This window comes from Pithys albifrons, chromosome 13, assembly GCF_047495875.1.
Source record: "Pithys albifrons albifrons isolate INPA30051 chromosome 13, PitAlb_v1, whole genome shotgun sequence".
Classification (NCBI taxonomy): domain Eukaryota; kingdom Metazoa; phylum Chordata; class Aves; order Passeriformes; family Thamnophilidae; genus Pithys; species Pithys albifrons.
The window spans coordinates 21,639,172-21,664,308 of record NC_092470.1 but is presented as its reverse complement, the minus strand read 5'-3'; the positions used below and the strand labels follow the sequence as shown (position 1 = coordinate 21,664,308).

Genomic DNA, 25,137 nt, shown 5'->3' with positions numbered 1-25,137 from the left:
GACGTGCCCGGTCCGGGGGTCAGGGTGGGGTTCCTGGCGCTGTCCCGCCCGCTCCGCCCTCCCGCCGGCGCCGCCATTTCGCGGGGGGCGTGGCCGTCCCTTGCCCTCCCCGTGGCGACGGGTCCGTCCGTGCGTCACTTCCGCCCCGCGCGCGGCCAATGCGGGCCGGGCGCTGTTTTGGCGCCGAATGCGAAGGGGCGGGCGGGCGCCCCCTGCCGGCGGGGCGGGGCGGGGCGGGCGCGATGGCGGCGCTGCCGCTCAACAACCTGCGGGAGCAGCTGCGGCGGCACCGCCAGCGCGGGGCCCTGGCGGGGCTCTGCGCCCCCCGCGCCCCGGCGACACCGCGGGACCGCCCCCCGTGAGTACCAACGGCGCGGGGGGCGCGGGCACAGCGGCGCGGGGGAGCGGCGCGGCGTGACGGGCGCTCGTCTCGTTGCAGGGGCTTCACCTTCAGGAAGGCGCGCGGGGCCCTCGGAGCCGCCTCGGCGCTGAGGGACAAGGACGTGAACACCTCCCTGGCCGCGGCCCCCCCGGGCGCGAAGGCGCCGGTGGCGTGTGGCCGCCATGGGCCCCGCAGCCCCGGCCCGGCCCCGGCCCCGCCACAGCCCCCCGCGGGCAGCAACGGGCCCGGCCCCGCCGCCGTGCCCGTCATCACCATCGAGGATGAGTGGGATGACATCGACGACTTCGACCTGTCGGGGATCGAGAGGTTCTGCCGCCCGCCCGTGCTGTCCCCCAGGGGGCTGCGGGCGCCCAGCAAGGGCCCCTCCCGGCCGAGCCCCCGCCCGGAGCCGCCCGGCGCTCCCCCCGGGCCGGAGCCGCGCCCCGGGGCACAGGAACCCCCGGTCTGCCCCGGGGACTCCGCTCCTGACACGGCCGCGGGCGAGCGCCCCGGGGAGGACTCACCTGCTGGGCTGGGTCTGAGCGAGGACAGGGCAGAGCATCGCCCAGGTGAGGGGCCGTCTGAAGGTACCAGAGAGCTGGAAAAAAATCTGTTTGTGTTTGCACTCAGGGGGTTGGTTTGTCGGGAATCAGGGAACTGTGGGCTCGGGTCTGATGAGCAGCCTCTGGGTACCGCCAGCCTGGGAGGCTGCAGGGCTGGGAGCAGGGCAGGACTCTCCCACTGCAGAAGGAGCAGCTCTCTGTGGACTGGAGTTGCAACACTCCCCATGTGGCATCAAAAATGAGCAATAACCTACAGGGGTGTTAGAGGAAGAAAAATGCTTTTAAAATTCATACAGAAGAGGCATAAAGTCATCTTATGCCTAAATGAAATATTAAACCAAAAAAAGGAGTCTCTTTCCATTTAAAACAAACAAAAAATGCACCACAAAAGAACTCCAGCCCTCAGTTATGACCACAAAGTTCCTGCCCATCAGTCAGTGCTTCCTTGGCAGCCCTGTCCTACACACCTCTGTGTTAAATGCCTTACCTGCTGTGTTTTGAAACTTCGTCTGTTTTTAATGGGGGGAAAAGGGAGCAGTAAACTTTGTCTTTTAACAGTCAGAAACTGTATCAAACGAGTGCTTTGAAATCTGGCTGTTGAGTTTTCCTCTCTTTGTACCAGGCTGAGTTTACAGTGTTACCCAACAGTATCAATCCACTTCTCCTGCAGCTGCTGGTGCTGAAGGAGGTGGGGCCCAGGACCCTCAGAGGGCTGAGAACAGCCCCCCAGGACTGGCTGAGCCCGAGCTGGAGGAGGATGACCTGGACGTCGTCCCTCCCTCCCCTGAGGAGGAGCTGCCTTCCTTCTCCCCCTCTGTACAAAGTCTCAGGTAAAGCAGAATTCACTGGTAAAACCATCTGTCTGTGGGGTGATGGGAAAAGTACCCAAAAAGACCTGGAAGTCCTACTTTTTAAATGGTACAGATTGAGTTTGTGTCCCTTTGCAGTCTGGCAGGTTAATGGTTGGCAGCTGTAATTAATGCTTTATCAAGTACTTATTTTGTGTCTGATGTTTTAGGTGGTTTTTGCTTCAGAAAAAGAGAAGTTACTTTTCCTTTTGTAGTGGGAGGGATAAAAGTTACTGGAGCAAGAGTCTCCCTGCAGGATGAGTGACAGACTGCTCAGCTCTTGGGTTCTCCATGGGCTTTCTGGGATTTATCTTTTTATGCACATCTTAAATCCTCTTGCTCTATGGAAGTGCCCTGTTTCAATGTCTTTTTCTTTTGCAATTAGCAGTATTTTCACAGCCTCTCCCCCTGGTGGCTCAGCTGGCAGCTCCAGGACCAGGCTGGGGAAGGTTCCCACAGCACAGCCTGGAGGTGGAGATGATCCCAGTGCAGGGGATGCAGGTACACAAAACGTTTGGAATCTTATGCCTTGGGTTTTGGGGATAGTTTACAACTAATTATTCTCCTGTGTGCCCTGTGTAATCCAAAGCTTTAACTAACAGATGGAGAATTAACATTGATAGGTGGAGATTTGACATAGATAGATAATTAACATGCTTAGATGGATAATAAAAGACAAGGGCAAAAAACTGTAGATTCTGCACACAGAAACAGTTTCTTTATGCAAATGGAATGAAAAATACAGTGCATGTAAATGATTAGACTCACTGCAATGTGCTGTCCTCTGGGACAGGGAATGATCTTGTTGCCTATTCTGACAGTAGTTTTTCTGTGACAGGGGAAGGTGTGCCCGTGGCCCAGCAGCTGCTCAGGGTCATGGAGGCCATCTGTGAGCTGGTGGATGCCATCCCACTGCAGGAGCTGCAGGCCCTGTCCTGTGCCAGGGCCCTGCTCCAGCACAGGGACCTCAGGTAGGCTGGCACAGCTCTGTGTGGAGCAGGGACCTGCCTGCAGGTGTCCCCAGCACACTGGAGAGTGAGGCAGGAGGGGGTTTAAAAGCTTAAAATTACTGACTGAAGGAAGGAAAAAATACCCCAAAGTGCTGCCAGGGTCAACAGTCCCAGTGTTCTGGCAGGTGGGAGGATCCAGTTCCACACCCAGTGTGAGGAAGGTGCCTCTGGAGAAGCAGGTGACGTGCTGTGACCTGCCAGGTGTCATCCTCAATTCTTGGAACCACAGGCACCCAATTCATGTCCTCTCCCTGAGACTCTCACTGACTGCAGAGTGGTGATTTCTCTCATATCCCTGAACCTGTGGTCTTTCAGTGTGATTATTGCTGCCACAAGCCTGGGGCTCTACCTCCTGCATCATCTGAAGGCACAATACACAGATAAAGTATTGGGATTTTGGATTTTGATTTGCTTTTTTCTGTACTGGAATTATGGGCTTTTCTGAATGTTTTCAGTCAAACTAATTTATTTCCTTATTGCTGTAGTCAGACATGGTCTTTGGAAAGTACCTAAGACCAAAATCTGATAAAAACATATTTTTACTCTGAGGATATTTTTGCTCTAAGGATTTATTTTGTATCCTTTACCTCTCCTAGATCTGTTCCCTGGTTTTCAGAATTCTTTTATTTTATGTCTGTAGAGAAGATGTCATAATTTTGTCACTAGTTTGTTCTGGTGGTTTTCTCTCTTCCCTAGAGAGAAATATTTTTCAAACACAGTGACTGGGAGCATGATGGAACCACCATATGTTAGTGTTTAATAGCAGAGGGACAAAACTGTTCAATGAATGTTGTAGAACTTGGACTCATTGCTTGGGACTAAATATATGTTTTTTCCTTCTTTCATCCCTTTTCATCTTGCCCAGGAGAAAATTGCTGGCTAATTCTGCCAGTTTGAACCACAATGGCATAAAGACCAGTTTTGCTGGCAGCTGGAAGGCTCCCATGGAGCAGGACTCTGGTGCCTGTCCTGGTGCTGCTCCAGGTTCTGGCCCAGGCTGGAGCTTCATTTCCGACAGAAACTCCCCCAAACCCACAAACCTCCCATCGGTGCTTTCTGTGCATTCCAGCAACTTTTCTGCCAAAACAAATCAAACCTTGGATACCTCTTGTGCTTCAAAGCAGAGTGTTGAGGAGATCACCTGCCCAGGAACTGCAGCACTGCCTTTTCCCAAGGGAAGTGTCAAGGACGGAGGTTCCCTCAGGCTCAGCCTCCAGTCCGAGCTATCCTGCGACAACAGCTGGGGCGAAAGTTTGGGAATGAGGAATGGGAACGTGCCCCTGAGCAGCACAGCCCTGAAAGCTCAGAGCACAGCCCCCACAGCCAGCCCTGCAGGGGACAGTTTGGGGACAAACGATCCTGACCTCGACCTGGAGCACTTCGACATTGATGACTTTGATGAGGACTGGGAGGACTCGGTGGCTGTTTTGGCACCTGAGGTGTCGTCAACACCGTCGTACCAGCCCATCAGGGAAGGGCCTCCCACCAAATCCCTCTTGTCCAAGATCATGTCCAGAGCCAAAGGGCCTGCTGTGGGATCCAGTCCTGCTGCTCCAAAGTCAGGTGTCCTGATGGCAACAAAGAACCGTCCAGGTAAATGTACTTGTGAGGATTATTGTCTTTCCCTTTTACAATTCTTATTTACTTCTTTTTAAACCTAAGGCCAAGTAACTGCTGCAGATCACATCAGTACCTTTTGTTTATGTGGACATTTCTTTTGGTTTGTTTTTGCAAAGTCATCATGGCTCTTTTTTCCTCCAAGTGATGCCAAACTTGAATATTCCCTTCCTGTTCAGATTTCAGGCTGCTGGAAGATGAAGCTTCTAAAATTGGAAATAAGAATGTTTTGTCTTTTAATCAAATAATGATTCTGCAGTTGTTAATTCAAAGCTGTACAATGAGTTTTTGCTGTTTATGCAAAATGTTCCAAAATGGGCACTCGTGAAAGCAAACCCAATCCCTCTGGGGCACTGAGTGGGTCAGTGTCATTTGGGGCTACTGTAGAAACAGGTTGGGCAAAGGGGAGGTGAAATCAGAGTCCCAGAATGGTTTGGGGTAGAAGAGACCTTAAAATCCATCCAGTCCCAGCCCTTGCCATGGGCAGGGACACCTTCCACTAGACCACATTGCTCCAAGCCCCATCCAGTGTGGCCTGGGACATTCCCAGGGATGGGGCAGCCACAGCTGCTCTGGGCACCCTGTGCCAGGGCCTGCCCACCCTGCCAGGGAAGAATTCCTTCCTAAACTTGGTCCTGTAACTGACTGTAAGTACATTTTTATGTCTGTCAGATCCAGCAGTTCATAACCCTGCACTGGAACGTTTCAGAGGTATGAAATTTTCCCATTCTGAAGAAATGATGAATGTATTTCACAAGAAGTTTGGATTGCACTCCTTCCGGACAAACCAGCTGGAGGCCATCAACGCTGCTCTGCTGGGGGAGGATTGTTTCGTCCTCATGCCCACAGGTATGTGCCCCCACAGCACCCTGCTGGGCTGGGAGGGCACAGGGCACACACCTGCAGCTCCTTCTGCACGGCCTGGGACAAGCTTCTCCCTTCCCCTGGGCCTTTGTGGAGATGCTGCTGGAATTCTGCGCTGCAGGATTCCTGCAGTGTTGTTGCACTGGGGTGTTTTGAGTCGGGATGGAATTTCTTCCCTAATAATTCACACGGTGACTTTCCCTTATCCTCCAGGGTAACTTTGGGGCAGTCATTGGTAAAAGTTAATTGTTTCTGAAGGTGCTGTAAAGTGGGAAGGAAATGGGTCTCCAGACTGTCTCCTTTCCTCTCGATATCCAACCCTTGCTGTGTTCTGTCCCGCCTCCAGGCGGTGGGAAAAGCTTGTGCTACCAGTTGCCAGCCTGTGTCTCTGCTGGGGTCACGATCGTTATCTCTCCACTGAGGTCGCTGATCATCGATCAGGTTCAGAAGCTGAAGACTTTAGATGTAAGTTCCAGCAGCTTTATTGAGTGAAACTGCAGGTAACTGGATTAGAAATCTGAAATGTTACAGCAAATCTTGTGTCTCTTGGATATAAACTGCATAAATTGATTAGATGGACACTGTGAAAGGCACAGAAAATTGTCTGGGAAGAACTAAATTGGATGAATTTGAATATCTTGGCAGTGTAACTGCTGAATTTATTGCTCCTCCTGAGTGTTGAGTACTGGAGCTGGGTTTTCCAGAGCAGATGCTGATGCTGAGATCCTGAGAGTTGTATTGACACACCTGAACAGGAGCTGCCTGGCCCTGGAGCAGGAATAAGCACTAACAGTCTGAGCTGGGGGGTTCTGGAGGTGCTAGACACCTGGAACAGTGATACACAGAGTGAAGAAAAGCAGGTGCAGGAGATCACAGCCTGAGTGCTTAGGAACTGGTGGTTCTTCTGTTTTGCATGTATAAAAACTCAATATATTTATTTTTAATACAGATTGCTGCAACATACCTGACTGGTGACAGGACAGATGCTGATGCCTCAAAAATATACATGCAATTGTCAAAGAAAGACCCTGTCATAAAGCTGTTGTATGTCACCCCTGAGAAGGTTTGTACTTCATCTGAGTGGTAAAACCATGAGAGGTTGTGGGGAAACACTGGGCTTGGAGTAGGTTTCTGGAGAAAAAACTTGCTAAACAGTTTTTAGATAATGTTTAGTTAATCTTCAGTAAGACTGTACATCTGTAACTAATTTCAATCAGCAATTAGCCAAGTATGAGAACTGAGTATGTCTGTACAATCTAAATTCTTACAACAAAACCCCCATGCCCATCCCATTCAATGTATCTTGCTACATATTAGTGTTAATCACTGTCCAGCAGCTACTAAATCCAGGCTGCTCTGAGTAGGATAATACAGGAAAAATAGGGCACTGTCAGGGTAATAGAAGATTGTCAGAGCTTGCATTGGGGTTTATTATTTGCTTCCTTAAATGTATGTTTTTGCACAAGAGAGGACTGGTCAGCGTGCTGATTATGTTTCTTTCCTGACATAAGTAATTTGAATTTATTGAAATTTCCTCAGAATGAAGGACCTTGGGATAGGTGATCCCACAACCTCGTGGGAATCCCACACCAGCTGCTCATTAAAGTGCAGCTGATTGACATCATCTCTCCCTTCAAGCTTTAGCCGTGCAGTCAGGATGAGCTTGGCAGCACAGGGCAGTTGTGTTCAGCCAGGCCAGGTGGTGCTTTGCTGTTGGTTTGCTGTCCAATGCCATGGCTGGTGTGTCCCAGGTGTGTGCCAGCAGCCGACTGATGTCCGCCCTGGAGAACCTCTACGACAGGAAACTCTTGGCGCGTTTTGTCATCGACGAGGCCCACTGTGTCAGCCAGGTGAAACCTTTTGTTTTGGGAAATGCCAAAAGGCTCACTGGGAGCATTTTACTCTGTTCCACTTAGCTTTTGTTTTCCAACCAGTGGGGCCACGACTTCCGACAGGACTACAAACGCCTCAACATGCTGCGCAGGAAGTTCCACTCCGTGCCCATGATGGCTCTCACTGCCACTGCCAACCCCCGCGTGCAGAAGGACATCCAGAATCAGCTGGAGATGCTGAAACCACAAGTGTGAGTTGCTCAGCAGTTTCCTGAAACTGTTTGTGCTGCAGAAATTTTAAGTGGAAAATTCAGTGAAGTTAAAAAAGTATCACAGGCCCATCAGAAATCCTTATGTAGCTATTCTTGATTAAATGAAATGTATGCATGGAATGTAATGAGTTATATGTCTAGTATTAAAGGAAGAAATAAGAAACTTGCTATATGAAGGAAGCTGTTTAATGGAGCATAACTGCACCCATAAAGCTGATGAGCCCCATGAACTGTTGTGTTTTAGGTTTACAATGAGCTTCAACAGGCATAACTTGAAATATGATGTGTTGCCCAAGAAGCCAAAGAAGGTGGCAATGGATTGCTTGGAATGGATTAAAAAATATCACCCCCGTGAGTACTGAGCACCATGGAGCCTGCAGGCCTTTCCATGAACCACTTCTTAAGGCAGGAACAGCTTTTATAATGCAGTAATAATGATATATTTACAGGAAAAGCAAGTTGGAGGCAAAGTGATGTTCTTGGTAATCAGATTTATGTGCATCCTGAAGTTAAGGGTTCAAATTAAGATGGAAAAGTAAATTATGGTCCTGTTTCTGACTAATCTTTGTGGAGCCTGCCAGAACTTAGCATCCATATCCATACTAGTGTAATTTTTTAATTGTGTTGGTCCACTAATCTGTAGTTCCCCTTGAAGCTGTCTTCAGAGATTTGCATCCCTCCAGACTCACTTTGAAGTTCTGCAGTTCCTGCTGCTGGAATTGGACTACACCAAGTTTCCCTCAGAGGTTCTCCAAGAGAGAACATCAAATAAACTTCTCTAGATCTTGATTTATGTAGTTTTATTCATGTATTTTAAATCTTGAGATTGCACAGTATTGAGAAGGAAAATCTTTCCTCATTCCACCTCACCAAAAACCCCCAAAAGATTGGGTAGAAAAAACTAACAAAACCATCTGATATTAATAAAATAAGTTCTGTAGTTTAGCAGTTATATTATTACTCTTATTCCTACGGGGAGAGGTCAGTATCTGCTTGGCAAGTTTGCCTGTTGAGCTAGTGAAAGGGGTTGAGACTGTATTGTAGCTGAAATTCCGTGTTCCATCTGCTTGCAGATGACTCTGGAATAATCTACTGCCTGTCCCGGCACGAGTGTGACACCACAGCAGCCACCCTGCAGAAGGAGGGGCTGGCGGCCCTGGCCTACCACGCCGGCCTCACCGACTCCAACAGGGACCTCGTGCAGCAGAAGTGGGTTAATCAGGAAGGATGCCAGGTAAGGAAAATGGGAAAGGGGAGAGAATTTGGGTGCTTTTTTCCCTCTTGGCCTGGGAAGTGGAAGTTGTGCAGCATTATCACCAAATGGGCTGCAGTATTGAATAACCAATCCCAGCAGACCTACTGGGGCACAGCAGCACCTTTTAATTGGGAATTTTATGACTAGAAGGCTGTAGCACTGCACCAAGGTGTGCTGTTCCAGGAGGGAGGACCTGAGCAGTGCAGGGCTCCTGAAACAGCTGCTGGCACGCTGCTGGCACACTGCTGGACTGTACAGGGACTGGAATTTGGGGGTTTCCTCGTGTCTGGAGTAGCTCCTCTGATGGGAGAGATGTTGCTGTTTTGTACTCGTTTTACAGGGTTCCAATTGTTATTCTGGGTTCCAGGTGCTAACCCTGGCCCACCTGTCTGGTCTCAGTGCAGAGCTGCAGGAATGGCTTCCATAACGTGTGTGTAGAACCTTGTGATCTCCTTTCCAGGTGATCTGTGCAACGATTGCTTTTGGAATGGGCATCGACAAACCCGACGTGCGCTACGTTATCCACGCGTCCCTTCCCAAATCCATCGAGGGTTACTACCAGGAGTCTGGCAGAGCAGGGCGGGATGGGGAGGTATCTCACTGCCTGCTCTTCTACAGCTACAGCGACGTGACCAGGCTGAGAAGGCTCATCCTCAGTGAGTTCTCCTCTTGGAAGTTGGAGGTGATACTAAAGCAGTCACTTTGTTGCTGGTCTCTGTTTCATTCAGTCCTTGGCAAGTGCAATGGATAGTTAAGTTTTGCAAAGAGGGGAGAACTGAGCAAAACTTTTCCCTGGATGGTTTTCTGTCAGGATTTTAGTCAAAACCACTTTGCTTTATAGAATCATGGAATTGTTGAGGTTGGAAAAGACCTCTAAGATTATCAAGTCCCACTGTCAGCCCAGCCCCAACCCCATGTTCACTACTAAACCATGTCTTCGAGTACCACACCCCGTTGTTTTTTGAACACTTCCAGGGATGGAGACTCCACCACTGCCCTGGGATAGCTTGTGCCAGGGGTGGACAACCCTTTCCATGAAGAAATTTTTCCTAATATCTCATCTAAACCTCTCCTGGTGCAATCTGAGGCCATTTTCTCTCACCCTGTTATACAAATCCTTCTCTTGACTCTCGTCATTCCAGGCTCATTTCCCTTCTCCATTTTCTAAAACTTCAGAGATAACATCCGGTCAGTTTTGTACTAACCTCATCCTTTTTTTGAGCAAAACCAATATCGTGTTTTGTCTGACCGTATATAAAGACCCAGCTCTAATGAATCCAGTTGAATTAATGGTGTTTCAGTGGAGAAGGATGGGAACAGCCACACGAGGCAGACGCACTTCAACAACCTGTACAGCATGGTGCACTACTGCGAGAACGTCGTCGAGTGCCGCCGCATCCAGCTGCTCGCCTACTTCGGGGAGACCAACTTCAACCCCACCTTCTGCAAAGACCACCCAGAAGTGATTTGTGACAACTGCAGCAGGAAGAAGGTAAACCCTACGGGTTTTATTTGTAGTGGTGTCAAACCGATTTTGTGTTTAGCTGCATTAAAAATGGTTACACAACCTTTGGGAAGGCAAAAGGGAAAAGGTATAAATGTCTTGTAGTTTTGTGGTGCTTCCAGTTATTTCCAGGGTTTAACCTGGAGCAGAATTATAGACTGGCCATCAACTTTTGATGCTCCTGTCCCAGTCAGAGGTGCAAGGATATTCTTTAATGTCAGTTTTCTTGGCTGCAGTGCTTGTGGGAGGCAGGAGCCAATATCAGATCCACTGGAGTGGCTATGGGAAAATCCCTTCACTGCCTGTTCTGATGTTTTCAGGGCAGCTTTGGCCTGCCAGAGCAGCATGAGTGCCACATCAGGCGTGCACTGCTGGAGGTGTCCCAGAGATCTGGGGATATGCATCAAGTATTGAAGCAAACTTAGTGGCATGAGCAGAGCAGAAGGAAAGGCAGCTGTGAAAGGAGGCAGGGAAGGGTTCCCGATCAGTTTTGTACCTGTGGATGTTGCTTTTCAGCCCTGTGTTTGAAGCATTCCCTTACATAGCTGTAATTGGAACCAAATTGGATCAGAATAATGCATGTTCAGTCCATTTTTCTCATTTTAATGCATATTGGAAGTGTAAATTCTAGGTCATAGCAGCAGGATAATTATGGGAATGCTTTCCAAATGATTCACCTCGATTCCCAGAGTTCATCCAGGAGCTTTGCAGCACCTCACTGTATACAAAAAACACAATGGAGATTATATACAGTCAGTTGGACTGTTACTGCATTTTCCAGGGTGACATCCAGAATCCCTGTGACTGTATCACTGTAGGTTACTAACTGTTTCTCTGTTTGGAACAAACTGAGCTCATGGCTGGGAAAAGCTCAATAATGAAAACAGGTTGTCAGTAAGAACTTGCATTATAGAGCAGAAACACATAATGACATTTCCTAATCAAGTCTGGTTTAATAGGATTATAAATCAAGGAATGTGACAGAGGATGTGAAGAACATCGTACGGTTCGTACGAGAGCACTGTGGGCAGGCGGGACGGGCGAATGGCAGGAGGAACCCGGGCTCTGGCAGGTACACCCTGAACATGATGGTGGACATTTTCTTAGGTGAGTCTGCTCTTCCAGAAACACCTGAATAACTGGGTGCACCAACCCCTGACCAGGAATCAGGAGGGCTGTGCAATGCCAGCAGGGCTTTGAAAGCACATGCTTTTTGCAAAATTAATCTTCCCAGGAACCTTCACAGGAAATGATTCAAAATAAATGAAACTGAAGATTTAATCCATTTCAGGTTGCTATAGTGATAATATTAGTTTTCTGGAGCTCAAAGGCTTTTTAATGTGAATAGACTGTGGAATTCCCTTGGGAATCTCCCACAGGTCTGTAAATGCACACATGCATGGGCTTTCTGATCACAGGCTCATCCTGTGGTTTCTGTTCAACAGGTTCAACGAGTGCCAAGATTCAGTCTGGAATATTTGGGAAGGGAGCTGCCTATTCCAGGCATAATGCTGAAAGGCTGTTTAGAAAACTGGTCCTGGACAAGATCCTGGATGAAGATTTGTACATCACAGCCAATGACCAGGCAGTGGCATATGTGATTCTGGGAGAGAAAGCTCAGGCTGTGCTGGATGGGTCACTGCAGGTGTGTAACTATTTACTTGGTGTCTCGAGGGAATCGATTTTAGGAATGTGCTGCAGTTTTCCTCTGGCATATCCCCTTGGGTAGCTAAAACACAGTTTGTCTCCAGCTGAAGGGCAGGAACAGAATCCAACATATATGATCCCTAGTCCAGTATCCCAACAATGTTATGGGGCAAAAGGTGAGTTTGAGAGGCTTGGAGCAGTTTAAATCTTTCACTTCTCCCCCATCCCCAGCTGGACAATGAAGGAAAGTTCAGACCTCTACAAAAGGCTGGCTAAAAAGGAAAGAAAGGACCAGCACTCCCTTCTGGATTTTTCTGCTCTATTTTTCCCAGTCATTGGTGAGCTCTGGTGGAAGATGCACTTCAAGAAGGCCGTGGAACAGTCCCAGATTTCTTGAGGCAATGCTTCATCATTAGTACTGGGTTTGGAGCAGAGTAGAGCCCTCAACATAACTCCAGTAACCTCTGTTTGAAGCCAGCTGTGAACTGGGCTCTCAAGAGTTTTTCCCTCTATTTAAACTCTGCCAGTTCTTTGTAGGAGAAACATGGGGGTGAATGAGTAGCCTGTAAAAAGTCATTCTGAAAGCATATACTGGAAAAATAGCTTTTTTTGGTCCATCAAGAGATACTTTCTTTTCTTTGCTCTGTTTCTGTGTTCTCAATCAACCTCTGCAGGAACTCCCTGACAGGGTTATCGATGGCTCCTTTTAACAGGTGGAGTTCCATGAGACAGAGAGTGCCAGTGCCATCAGAAAGCAAAGGGCTTCCATGGCAAAGATGTCCCAGCGGGAAGAGGTGGTTAAGCAGTGCCTCAGTGAACTCACAGACACGTGCAAAACGCTGGGCAAAGTCTTTGATGTGCATTACTTCAATATTTTCAGTACCTCCACCCTAAAGAAAATAGCAGGTAAGGTCGGGTTGCTAAGAAGTCCTTCAGGGCTTCTGCACAGGAAGGAATTAATTTCCTCCAGGATCTCTTTATAAGAAGGTATTTTTTTGACATGTCTAAAGGATACTTTGTTACATTGCAGAAACCCTGTCCTCTGATGTGGAGGTTTTGCTGCAGATTGATGGTGTCACAGAAGACAAACTGGAGAAATATGGTGCAGAAATAATTAAAGTGATGGATAAGTACTCGGAACGCTCCATCCCAGGTGCAGTGTGCTTTGTACCTCAGCGTGGCCTGTCCTGTGCAGTGCCCGTCTCCTCCAGCTGATGCTTGATTCAACAGTTACCTTGTTTTAATCACAAATAACTAATTCTTGCAGGCTAATAATCACAAAAGGGAGCCATCCCACACTTTCAGAACATACCAAGGTCTTTGTTGCCTTCACACTAAATTCAATGTATCTGAAAGAGTTGGGATGAGGGCAGTGCAGAGAAGGGGTGGAACAGCCAAGACAGATGTTTTGATGCCATCAGTGATTTCTGGGGACAGTCTGACTGGCCCAGGTGATACCTTGGTTGAATGGCTTTTACCTCTCTCTGCAGAAGATGCTGCCGGCCCAGGAGCTGCCACAGCCACAGGGAGCACCAGCACTCCTGGGAGTGATGGAGAAGGGGAAGATGCACGTACAACCTCCAGCTATTTTGGCAATAACACAAACCAGAGGAGGAAAAGGAAACGGCCAGCAAACTCCAGAGACTGCAAGAGGAAAAAGACAAGTGCTGGTGGCAACCAACAGTTCCAGCCCAGAGGGTACGTGCCTGGGGTCACTTGTTACTTCTCTTTGCCCAGATCAGCATGATGATGATCCCAGAACTGCAGTTTTCCCACTGCAGTTACTTAAGTATGAACTTAAGCAATGGTGTTAAAATTATCCAGTGCCTGGTAACAGATGCTCCACTTGCTTTTCTGCATCCTTGGTTTAAAAGGCTAATGAGGAAGGTATTTAACAGTTGTCCTCACACTTGAGTGCCTCAAGTTAAGCAGAGACACCTAATTTCAGTGTGCTGCTGTAGCTAGCATTAGCAGGCTGACTTGATTCCTTGCTTGGAATCATAAAGAGGTCTTAAAACTTGGAAGATTTGATGGAATATTTGAACTTCAGTCCCTAGTTAATTCAAATTCTCACTCTGATTGTGCCACACAAGGCCACACATGCACGTGGTGTTGGCTGGTCTTCAGCTTCTAGAGCAGATCCACCACTTCCCAAGGATTTGCCTTTCCCTGCCCCATTTTTCCTCATTTCCTATGCTCCTTGTTTATTATAGCAAATGGCCACTCCCAGCTCAGCAGGTTTTGCTCCATGCTTTGCACCTTCCATCTGCTGAAATATTTGTCATTGACTGCTCCTGACCCCGAAGTGTCACTTGCTGTTGGTGCTCTCATTGGGTTAATTGGAGTTGGGTTGGCTCATTCCCTGTCCAGGGCTGCTGCTCAGCCTTGGGCACATCCCAGAGCAAAAGCTGCACTCACTTTGCATTTCAGAGCTAGTTTTCCAGCTATGTATATTAAAAAAAAATTATAAAATGAACACATTGTCTTTACAAATAGTGGTGCCCATGTGGTGCAGCCTGGGGCAGGGGCGGGGCAGGTGCCGCCCTGTGTCACACGCACCTTCTCTCTGGTTTTTCAGTGGCTACAGCAGGTACAGAAGGACCAAAAAGACTCAGAGCTCAAGGGCTGTGGCTTCCTCCAACCCCACATCCACATCCCACAGTGTCAGTGCCATGCAGGGAGCTGCTGGGAGGCTGGGCATGATGGCACTGCCCAAACCGAAATCCAGGAACTTCCTCCAGCCTTCGTATTCCGTACTGTAACCAGGAAACAATTACTGGGTGAAAGCAAGTCCCCAGGATGGAATCATTGTTTATTAAAATTTTGTTTCATTTGCTGCTGAACCTTCTGGGGACTTATGTGTTTGTCGACTACAAAAGCTCACTTTAAATAAATATTTTTTTAAGTGATAAGTTCATTTGGGCCTTTCTTTCTACCATAAGAGACTTCTGGTTCTAGAAACTCTCCCCTTTTGCTGACACTCCTCTCTATGATCCTGCTTTGCAGCCACCTCAGGGTCATGCTTGGGACCACAAACCCCTGTGAGTCCCCGAGCTGTGGCTGCCTCTGTCCTCCTCCCTTGCTCCTTCCTGCCCCAGTGCTCCAGAGCTGGGCTGCTCCTCCAGAAACAGCAGGTTGGGAAAGGAAAAGTAACAAATGTTTTTAAGTTTCCTCTTTGATTCCTCAGATCCTGGAGCTGGGAGGGCCCAGCTCTGGCTGTGTTTTTTCAGTTATTTAAAAAACCCACAACCTGGGATCGTGTCACTCTCAGAGCCAGGAGCGCTGGAGCTGCCCCTGGCTCTGCGTCCTGCCTTGCCCAGGAGGGCTGTGAGAGGCAGCTGCATGTGTGTGTTCACTGAGCAGCTGCCAGGGCAGGGCAGGGCCGCTCCCTTGCTTGGCTGGAGCTGAGGATTTCATCCGCTATTTCTTAGCAACGAGTCAGAATTACTGGAGTTGGGAAGGACCTTAAAGCTCATCCCATCCCACCCCTGCCAGGGGCAGGGACACCTCCCACTATCCCAGGTGGCTCCAAGCCCTGTCCAACGTGGCCTGGGACACTCCCAGAGATGGGGCAGCCACAGCTCCTCTGGGCACCTGTGCCAGGGCCTGCCCGCCCTCCCGGGGCTGGATTCCCTCCCGTGTCCCCCCTGCCGAACCCGGGCCGGGCGGTGCCGCGGGCGGGAAAGCGCCGAGGGCGGGCCGGGCCGCGCGGGAAGGAAGGGCCGCTCCGCCCCCGCCCGCCATGGCGCTCCCCCAGCACGGGCCCGAGGAGGCGGCACCGCACACCCGACAGCGCCTGCAGGTCCGGGACCGCCGGGGCTGGGGGGAGAGGCCGAGCGTGTGAGGAGAGCGGCCGGGAGCCACCGGGGCTGCGGGGAAGGGGGACCGAGGGGCCGGGCCGGGAGGAGCGGGGACCGGGGGAGGCGCGCTGGGAGCGCAGCGGGACCGCGGGAACTGCGGAGCACAGCGGGACTGTGGGGCTGGGGAGAGGGAACGGGGAGCGCAGCGGGACTGTGGGGCTGGGGAGAGGGAACGGGGGGCGCAGCGGGACTGTGGGGCTGGGGAGAGGGAACGGGGGGCGCAGCGGGACTGTGGGGCTGGGGAGAGGGAACGGGGGGCGCGGAGGGGCCGCGGTGTGGGGAGAGGGCGCGGGAGGCGCCGGTGCTGTGACGGGAGGTGACCCGGAGGGATCGGGGAGGCCGCGGTGGAGCCCGGGCGTGAGGGGATGGAACCGGCAGCGCCCTGGGTCTGACAGGAGGGCACCGGGGGCGGTCGCGGTCGGTCAGTGTCGGGGCCGGTCAACGCCGGGGCCGGTCGGAGCTCAGTTCCCGGGGCCGATCGGGGCTCACTGCCGGGGCCGGTCAGTTCCCGAGGCCGATCGGGCTCAGTGCCGGGGCCGGTCAGTGCGGAGGCCGGTCGGGGTCGGGCCCGTCCCTGCCGGGGTCCCCGCCGAGCCCCGTTCCTTGCCCCTCGCAGGAGCCCAGCCCGGTGGGCCCGGCCGAGCCCCCTCCGAGCGCGGCCCCGGGCCCGGCGCGGCAGCTGCGGGTGGTGCTGTCGCCGCTGCGGCAGAAGCGGCCGCAGAGCCCCGCGGGGCCGCTCGCCCCGGCCGGCAAGAGGCCGTGCCCGCAGCCAGAGTCGCCCCCCGAGCCCGGCCCCGCGGCCCCCGGCCAGGACGCGCTGGGGGATGCGGACAGCGACGGCAGCGAGGGCAGCGACAGGGGGGACGCGGCCGCGGTGAGTGCCGGGACCCCGGCGGTGTCTTAATGAAACTTGTGTGTTATCTCTGTGGGTAGTTTTTCCCCCTTCTGTAACCTCTGGCTGGCAGTATGTGACTTCATTTCACCCTTTCACAACGTCTAAGGGATGGACAAAATGCTCAGAGTATGTAGTTTTGGGCACTGCGGTATAAAAAGGACATTATTTAAACTTAGCGAGTCCACCTTCCCTACAAGAGACAAAAATGGTCTGAGTTCCATTTATGTGCAGTGTTTGCTGTAAGACTGGAGTTTTAAGTTCTTTATTGAGTCTCTTCATTATTATTTTCAGTCTAACAACAAATTGATGGACTGTTCTTTTCACAGAATTAATGCCAGAGTAAGTGTTGTAAAGCAAACTTTACCTGTATGAGCAAGTTCTGGTGTCGATACATGATCACCCCAATTTGTATGGTTTTATCTCAAACCACTTTAATTTAATGATCAGTTTAGAGACTCAGAGCCTAGGACCTCTCTTGCAGCCATGTAACAATACAGTGCAGGGTAACTGGCTTTTCTTTCTGTAGGATGGACACTCTCACCTATCAGCCTACGAAAGGAAAAGGCTAAAGAACATTAAAGAAAATGCTAAATTCTTTGCTTCTCTAGAGCTGCACAAGGTTTGTATAGAGTTTAAATAGCACCAAAGTGCTCTTTCTAAGTGTTCATAATTGCACTGTCATCCCTCCTGGTGGGAAACCCTTCCCTCACTGGGGCAGGTGTGTGAACAAACCCATGAAAATCACAGAATCCTGGAGTGGTCAAGTTGGAAGGGAGTCAAAAGCTCATCTCATTCCAGCCTCTGCCATTGGCAGGAACACCTTCCACTGTCCCAGGTTGCTCCAAGCCCTGTCCAACCTGGCCTTGGACACTGCCAGGGATGGGGCAGCCACAGCTTCTCTCTTTCTTGTAAATCATTGCAATAGAGTTCATTGCAGCGTTGAGGAAATTCTGTCTTACACAGGTTAATCCTTTATGCTTGTTATATATATAATTAATCTTTTCTCTTTAAGTCAGCTGCAAGACTTAATGAAATTGCAACCAAAAGAAAACCACATGGCACCAAGAGGTAAAATAACAGTAGATGAGATTTGTTTTCTTGATCCTTTTTTGTGGGATGAAAACAAATGTTGGGAAAAGGTGTGGGGAAAAAAAGAGAGGGAGAACCAGGTGCAAGGGAGAAGGGAACCAGTTAGTGTAGAAGAAAAGACATTTGGCAGTGCCAAACCAGTGCCAGGCCAAGCAGAAAATGAGCTGAAGACCAAATAGAGAATAATCTAGATAGTGGGAGAAGGTGGGAAAGGACAACTTGGTGGGTGGGTGACGGGATGGATAATAAATGAGGAGGGCTGGGAAGGGAAGTGACAGTGGCGGGATGTGTTACAAGGAAAATAAAGGTGCAGGTCATTTGTGTGCATTGCAAAGTGCTTGTGGTTGTTCCTCACCATCACTGGGGGGAAAGGAACCACATCCCTCCTGCAGTGGGCCAGGAGGGGCTGGATGTCAGTCTGTGTCCCAGCTGTCCCCTCCAGTCTGTCCCCGAGTGCAGCGAGTCGGGCTCTGTGTCTGAAGCGTTCCCGTTGTTCCAGACCCAAGCCCAAGAAGGCGGAGGAGGAACTGGCCCCTCGGCGGTCCATGCGCCTGCTGCGGGTGGAGCCGTCGGAGCTCCCGGTGCCAGAGACGCCTGCCCAGCCAGGATCAGAGGGATATGTGAGTGGGGAAAGGCTGGAGGGGGGGTGTGTGTGCACAGCAGCTCTGGAACACCCGTGCTGGTGACACCGACTGCTGGCACTGGGCTTTGCTGGGCGTGTAAACCCTGACACGTGTTGGAGGTGGTGGCACAGGGACAGCAGTGAAGGGTCAGTGCTGTCACCCCCCACAGCCTCTCCACAAGCCTGGCAGTGCCCTGGGGCTCAGGCTGGTGGCACAGTGCAGTTTGGGATGCACAAAAGGGTCCTGAGGCAAAACATTGCACATCAACAGCCCGAGGAGTTGAGCAGCCTAAATTCAAAGGTTCATTACTCTGCTTTTTATTTCATTTTAACTTTTGATGTGGTTTATTTTCCTTTGAAATATTTACCACCTTTTGAAGCAGTGACAGAGCAACAAGTAAAAGTTATGTTGCTCTGAGAGATGACAATTGAAATCTTCTGTAGAGTTGAATCTGTCATACAAGTCTTGTTGGAGCATCAGGACAGCAAAAAACCCAGGGAGGCAGTTTTTCTGTGCTCAGTGAAGTTCTCTGTATCCTTTTAATAGGTTTTGATATCAACTTTTTTCTGTTTATTGCCTGTCTTTTTGTAGATGTGTTCTTGGAATGTCTGGTGTGGGGCAGGTACTGATTCATCCTGTTTGTGGTTTTAGTTTGCTTGAGTTACAAAATTGTCAATGTTGTTCCAGCCTCAGGTTCCACCTGGACCTGTGCCCATGGTTCCAGAGGGGCAGGTGGAGGACAGTAAGTGGACAGAGGCCTTACTGAACACGTGGATGAGGATAAGTGAGGTACTGTTAGTTATATTTAGTTATTTTTTGATAAAGTCATTTAGCTTGGATCCTGATTCTGATAAGTATCTCCTTTCTGTCTGTAGCTGAAAATAGATGATGCCGACAGATGCACACCTGACATGGAGAGGTAACGTGGAAACAGCAGCTGAAACTGGGTGTTGTCCAGTTCCCCTCCCTTCTCTAATTAGGGTTTTGGTGCTCTTTGGTGGTTGTGGTTCTCCAGGTACCAGGAGAGCCTGAGCAGGATGGTGCTGAGCCAGGAGAACGTCAGGAAGGTGGTGAAGTCGCGCGTGTGTTCCATGGCCATCCACCCTTCCGAAAGCACCATCCTCGTGGCAGCTGGAGACAAGTGGGGGCACATTGGCCTCTGGAATGTGGTGAGTGGTTGGTGTGCTCCTCACCTGCATAGCTGTGTGGTACAGGACTGGTGTAGGTGGGGCACAGCCTGGCATGGCATTTCCTCAGGATCCTGAGGAATTTTGGGCTTTCCCCATTCTTCAGGTAAACACCAGGGTGGCTGTTAAATTGGGCCTCAACAGAATGGCTTGAAAAGTCTGTCTGGTCCCTGGTGAGCCCAGGTGTAATCACAGAATCCCAGAATGGTTTGAGTTGGGAGGGACCTTAAAGCTCTTCCCAGTGCCACCCCCTGCCCTGGGCAGGGACACCTCCCACCAGCCCAGGTTGCTCCAAGCCCTGTCCAACCCTGCCTTGAACACTTCAGGGATGGGTCAGCCACAGCTTTTCTGAACACCCTGTGCCAGGGCCTCACCACCTTCCTAGGAAGAATTTCATCCCAACATCCCATCTAACCCTGCCCTCTGGCAGTGGAAAGCCATTCCCCCTTGTCCTGTCCCTCCAGGCCCTTGTCCAAAGTCTCTCCCCAGCTCTCCTGGAGCCCCTTTAGGTTTTCGGTTTCTTTCAAAATAACGAAGCTTCAATGATGCCAAAGTTACAAGAGAAGATGTAGGACATGCTGCTTTCATTCAGTTTGGGTCACTGTAAATCAGCCTGAGCTCTCAGTAACAGCACTGAAAGGGCACTGAAATTGCAGCAGGAAGTTGCAGCTTTCCCAAATTTGGGAGTAGAAACAGCCTCACTGCATGTCACCTGTGCTGTTGTGTCCACACATCCAGCACCCTCTGCCTCCTCCAAAAACCAGAGCCTTAACTTTGAAAGCTGCAGTAACTAATAGAAATAACTACACTGATCACCAGTGCCCATGGAATCTCTGTTGTTTTGCAGAGCTGTGGGTCTGAAGAGGGAGCCCACATCTTCATCCCCCACAATCTGCAGGTCAGCTGCATGCACTTCTCTCCCTGCAACCCTGCCCACTTGCTGTCCCTCAGCCACGACACTCTGCGCTGTGGGGACGTCACCAGGGCTGTCTTTGACGAGGTGAGTGAGTGCTGCCTCCTCGGGCACCTCTCCAGGGCACTGCACAGGTTTAGTCTGCCTGTACCAAGCCATTATTTGGGCTTTGTATTGGCAAAACAGGTTCAAGGTTCTGTGTGCACAAGGACAGGTGAATTAACCTTTAATTAACATCACAAAAATAGGGAGATGCTTCCTAGTCACCAAAACCCAGTAACAGCCCAGGTTTTCCCAGCTTACTTCCTGCAGAGACAGCTGCAATTATTGAGTTTAATTTTCTCTTCCCATACTTGGCAATGTGTGTCTCTTCTCAAGGCATTTTCTTTGAACAGTGACAGAGTGATTGGGAGAACTGTCTTACAAAAAAAACACCCAAAAGAGCTTTGTAAAACAACATAACCCACGAGCTGCCTTTGCTTTTCTCAGCCTTCAAAAGACAGAAGGCTCTGTCTGTGCAGCTTCTCAGGAGCTGAGTGTGCTGGGTTCTGACAGCCACAGCTGCATTGATCAGCTCCAGCACTGGGAAGGGAACAACCTACTACAGCTTAAAGCTTTTTATCCCGCCAGCCCTTGCAGGCACCGTGGTTTTGGCAGGGCTGCAAGCAGGCAGTTGCTGGGGCAGGAAGGGATAGGAGGTCATTATCTGAGGAAATGCTTGCAAGATGTCTTGTGAGGTCAGGGAACAAAAACTGCTCAGTTTACCTTATGCCAAGTTACCCAGCCTGGTAATACCTGTAGGAGTTCCAGTGCTGTTGGAATGAGCACAGCTGCACACCCAGGGAGCTGAGCCATGAAGTATTCCTGCAGCACCATTGTGCTTCTGCTAATTAGTGGTGTGAAAGCATCTCTGGGGATAGAATGGGGTGACATCCTGAGTCTGATCTAGCAAATTACAGGGAGCCAGGTTCATATTTCTGCACCTGATTCAAGGTTTGTGCAGCACTGGAAAAGGGAAAGATCTCCTTAATCCTTGCTCAGCGTATGCTCAAGGCCAACAGCCCTTTGATTGCTGGAACACAGAGGGGACTGCCTTGTAGGAGCTCTAACAGAATTTGGAGTGTGCTGTTGCTGGCCTGGTTTGGATGGTTAATTAGCTCCTAGTTATTTCCCCTTGGAAAGCATCCCTGTTTCATGGAAGGGTTAAGGGTTAGCTGCATGGCTGGGTGAGGCTGGAGAGCTCCCAGCAGACAGGCTTCAGTGGCATTTTCAGTGAATTTGAAAGAGAAGGATGAAACCCAAAGCCCAGGGAGGGTTTGGGTGTTAGGAACAGCTCGGTGTGTTTTGTTGTGTAGTTGTGGTACCATTTGACTTTGTCTGTGCTCAGATCTACAGGAGTGAGGAAAACTTCTCTTCCTTTGACTTCCTGGAGGACAATGCCTGCACTGCCATCGTGGGACAGTGGGACGGGGCCGTGGCTGTCGTGGACAGACGGACCCCGGGGGTGTCGTCAGAGCTCTCTGCAGACATTGGCTTCAGGAAGACACGGACAGTCCACGTGCACCCCATGAACAAACAGTATTTCCTGGCTGCTGGCTTAGTGTATGTAGCTCAAATTGAGTTGGTTACTCTGTTTGCAGTGGTCTGTCTATCTGGACTCTGGAGTGGGCTCTGAAGGGCCAGGAGGGCAGGTGAGCTGGGGATTAGCAGTTTGTCAGCCTCAATGTATCCTCAAAGCTGTCTCGTTGTTTTTAGAAAACAAGTTTTCAGTCCTTAGCAGGATTTAAAGTGGGATTTGCTTTGACTTCTCTTCACCTTTTGGAAGTGGGGAGAGATGGGCCCTGGTAGGCTTTGGTGAACAGAGGGACTTGAATGAGGGGCTGGTTGGGGTGGTTTTGGTGCTCCCCAAATCCCTTGGAGCCACTGTTTGGCTGAATATTGAAACTGTGAACCAGCTCCTAGACAGCCCCCTGTACCTCTGGATCTTTCTCTGTTAATGAGGGCTAATTACTGAGTGTGAGTGTGGTTCTGTTGCAGGGACGTTTGTGTTTTCGACGTGCGGTGCCTGAAGCCCCAGGGCAGTGAGCCTGTGAGCTCCCTCACGGGCCACACCAAAAGTGTGGCCTCAGCCTATTTCTCACCTCTCACTGGGAGCAGGGTGGTCACAGTGTGTGCTGATGACTGGCTCAGGTAAGGCTCTGCAAGGAAGAATCTTCATGCAAAATACCAACTACAGGGTTTTTATCATAGTCATCAATATTGTTTTTACCTCTCTTTGTTACCTGTCACTGAGAACCTTCTGTCTAAGGTTTATTTGCATTAACATTTTTAATGTAGTTTTTAATTATTTTTTGTTTGGTTGTAATTTTTCTAATTCTCATTTTTCTGAGGGATATTTAACAGAGAGCAGTGAAATACACAGGTACTGTTAATGTTTAAAAAACTACCAGAAAAACCCCAAACAAAACCATGAAATCAACCAAGCAAAAGCAGCCAAAACCTGCCTTATGAACATGAATGCAGTGCTCAGAAATTTGTTTATATTTAGCTGCTGGCACTTGAAATAATGATTTTTTTGTAAATACCCTACCATTTAATAATTTAAGCTGCTGTGAGTTGCATATGTTGGAGTTTTTTGTTTCTTATTTGTGGTTTTGTGACCATAATTTAGGTAATTGCCTGCTGTAGTTTGACCTTGGCAGCATTTTTGCCCCACGGAGTGGGATTCCCCAAAGTTCATGGGGGTGAAGGAGAGTGAGTGGGATGTTGGGTTTGGCCTATCCAGCCTCTTTAGCAGCTCTCAGAAAGGGTGGGCTCAGTTCAGCTCAGAGCAAATCTAATTCACAAAGCACATGAGTGGTTGCAGTTGGGATGTTGGTGTCTGTGGCCCAGCTGGGTGTCTGTGCTGCTCCTGGGTCTGGCTGGAGCTGATCCTGGTTGTCTTTTTAGCACATGCACAAGGTGCTATTTGTGTTCCAGGGTCTACGACACCACGTCCTTGTCATCGACCATCACAGTCCTGAGCACCATCAGGTGAGGAGAACACACCTGGGCCGAGGTGTGGCCTCTCCCTATGGGCCTGGAGGGCCAGCACAAGAGGCAGTGACTTCCCAGTGCCAGAGGGCAGGATTATGTGGGATACTGGGGAGAAATTCTTCCTTGTGAGGGTAGGCAGGCCCTGGCACAGGTGCCCAGAGAAGCTGTGGCTGCCCCATCCCTGGGAGTGTCCCAGGCCAGGTTGGACAGGGCTTGGAGCAGTGTGGTTTAGTGGAAGGTGTCCCTGCCTGTGGCAGAGAGTGGAGTGAGATGAGCTTCATGGTGCCTTCCAACCCAACCCATTCTGGGATTCTTGTCCCATCCTGCCTGTCCTAGAACAGGGGTCCACTGCAGAGATCTGAGCAGGGTTTAGTAGGTGCGGGAGCAGGTAGGACATAAAGGATGATTTAAAATCCTGGATTCAGTGGAGGAACGTTTCCCTCTCTCCTCCTTCCCCTGCAGACACAACTGTAACACAGGGCGCTGGCTGAGCCGCTTCAGGGCCATCTGGGACCCCAAGCAGGAGCACTGCTTCGTGGTGGGCAGCATGGCACAGCCCAGGCAGATCAGCATCTTCCAGGACACCGGCAAGTTGCTGCACTCCTTCCACAGCTTGGACTACCTGAGCTCCGTGTGCTCCATCAACGTGGTGCACCCCAGGCAGAGCATCCTGGTGGGCGGCAACTCCAGCGGGCGCCTCCACGTGTTCAAGGAGTAGAAGTGCCTCAGATCCTTCTTGCATTAACTTTCTCTGTTCCCTATTAAGCAGTTCCGAAGCTGACTGTTACTTCTCAGGACAGAAGTGTATTTTAGAAGCCTTAAATAAATTCTTTAAACTACCTTTGGGCATTTGTGTCTTCAGTGGAAATAAATCCTGCTGGGACATTTGTACCAAAACGGATTTTTTTCCCCAATGACAAAAAAAAAGAAAACACGTGGGATCAGCACTTGGAGCGTGGATGAGGAACTTCCTAACGATTTTCATGAGAGAAGCTGGAGTGTTGGTGTGCTCTGTCCATCAGCTATGAAGTGCTCAGTGTCTGTGTCTTCAGCAGGATTTGTGCCTTGAGCTGTCTGGGGTGTAACTAAACCTTCCTGAGGCTGGAGGGAGCTCTCAGTGTGAGTGGGTGCCACAGGGCGCCAGAGCCAGGGGGATGGAGCCTCTCTGCCCATGGACCCCTCACAGGCTGTGCCATATTCAACCAAAACAGCTCTGGGATCATCCAAGGAGTCCAACTGTCCCCCAGCCCTGCCAAGGCCACCACTAACCCTTGTCTCCCATGTGCCACATCCATGTGTCTGTAAAAGCCCCCTAAGGATGGGGACTTCACCCCTGCCCTGGGCAGCTGTGCCAGAGCTCGACAGACCTTTCCAGGAAGGATATTTCCCAATATCCAACCTAAAGCTTCCCTGGCACAACTCAAGGCTGTTCCCTGTGGTCCTGTCCCTGTTCCTGGAGCAGAGCCTGACCCCCCCCAGCTTCCCCCTCCTGGCAGGGATTGCAGAGCCAGAAGGTGCCCCCTGAGCCTCCTTTGCTCCAGCTGAGCCCCCCCCCAGCTCCCTCAGCTGCTCCTGCTGCTCCAGCCCCTTCCCAGCTCCATTCACTTCTCTGGGCACACTCTATGCCTTGTCATGAGTGGCCCAAAATTCCAGGTGCATTTGTAAAATTGTGTTCAAACAGTGCAGGGACGTGTGAGGGACTCACCTGCAGCCACACTTGCTCCTGAGTGAGTAAGCTGT

General features: G+C 50.4%; 2 protein-coding genes across 3 annotated transcripts; both read left to right on the top strand.

Moving 5' to 3' along the window:
* The first annotated feature begins 198 nt into the window (after positions 1-198).
* On the top strand, positions 199-14,692 carry BLM (BLM RecQ like helicase). Of its 2 annotated transcripts, none has more exons than XM_071568702.1 (21): positions 199-358; positions 440-951; positions 1,616-1,775; positions 2,182-2,294; positions 2,632-2,764; positions 3,669-4,396; positions 5,093-5,269; positions 5,631-5,749; positions 6,234-6,347; positions 7,036-7,134; positions 7,219-7,367; positions 7,633-7,739; positions 8,462-8,622; positions 9,104-9,299; positions 9,945-10,135; positions 11,107-11,254; positions 11,593-11,792; positions 12,508-12,700; positions 12,825-12,947; positions 13,285-13,492; positions 14,373-14,692. In XM_071568702.1, exons 1-21 carry the CDS (start codon positions 243-245, stop codon positions 14,554-14,556), a joined length of 4,131 nt encoding a protein of 1,376 aa, XP_071424803.1. In that variant the 5' UTR covers positions 199-242; the 3' UTR covers positions 14,557-14,692. The 2 variants fall into 2 exon arrangements, with proteins under 2 accessions (XP_071424803.1, XP_071424802.1); XM_071568701.1 differs by having other exon boundaries at positions 2,179-2,294.
* Positions 14,693-15,499: 807 nt separating this feature from the next.
* WDR76 (WD repeat domain 76) lies at positions 15,500-24,226 on the top strand. Its single transcript, XM_071568342.1, has 13 exons — positions 15,500-15,596; positions 16,271-16,528; positions 17,076-17,168; positions 17,562-17,617; positions 18,138-18,258; positions 18,949-19,050; positions 19,137-19,180; positions 19,277-19,430; positions 20,296-20,448; positions 21,749-21,963; positions 22,399-22,551; positions 23,341-23,394; positions 23,860-24,226. The coding sequence occupies exons 1-13, from the start codon at positions 15,537-15,539 to the stop codon at positions 24,113-24,115; spliced, it is 1,719 nt and encodes a 572-aa protein (XP_071424443.1). The 5' UTR covers positions 15,500-15,536; the 3' UTR covers positions 24,116-24,226.
* The last annotated feature ends 911 nt before the right edge of the window (positions 24,227-25,137 follow it).

What these genes read in the sequence shown, in the direction of transcription:
- BLM (XM_071568701.1), top strand. Translation starts at nt 243, where the DNA reads ATGGCGGCGCTGCCGCTCAACAACCTGCGGGAGCAGCTGCGGCGGCAC. An exon ending in AGAAGCTGAAGACTTTAGAT is followed by an intron (nt 5,750 to 6,233) that starts GTAAGTTCCAGC and finishes TTTTTAATACAG; the next exon opens with ATTGCTGCAACATACCTGAC. An exon ending in GAGATGCTGAAACCACAAGT is followed by an intron (nt 7,368 to 7,632) that starts GTGAGTTGCTCA and finishes GTTGTGTTTTAG; the next exon opens with GTTTACAATGAGCTTCAACA.
- WDR76 (XM_071568342.1), top strand. Translation starts at nt 15,537, where the DNA reads ATGGCGCTCCCCCAGCACGGGCCCGAGGAGGCGGCACCGCACACCCGA. An exon ending in CCAGGGCTGTCTTTGACGAG is followed by an intron (nt 20,449 to 21,748) that starts GTGAGTGAGTGC and finishes GTCTGTGCTCAG; the next exon opens with ATCTACAGGAGTGAGGAAAA. An exon ending in TGTGCTGATGACTGGCTCAG is followed by an intron (nt 22,552 to 23,340) that starts GTAAGGCTCTGC and finishes TTTGTGTTCCAG; the next exon opens with GGTCTACGACACCACGTCCT.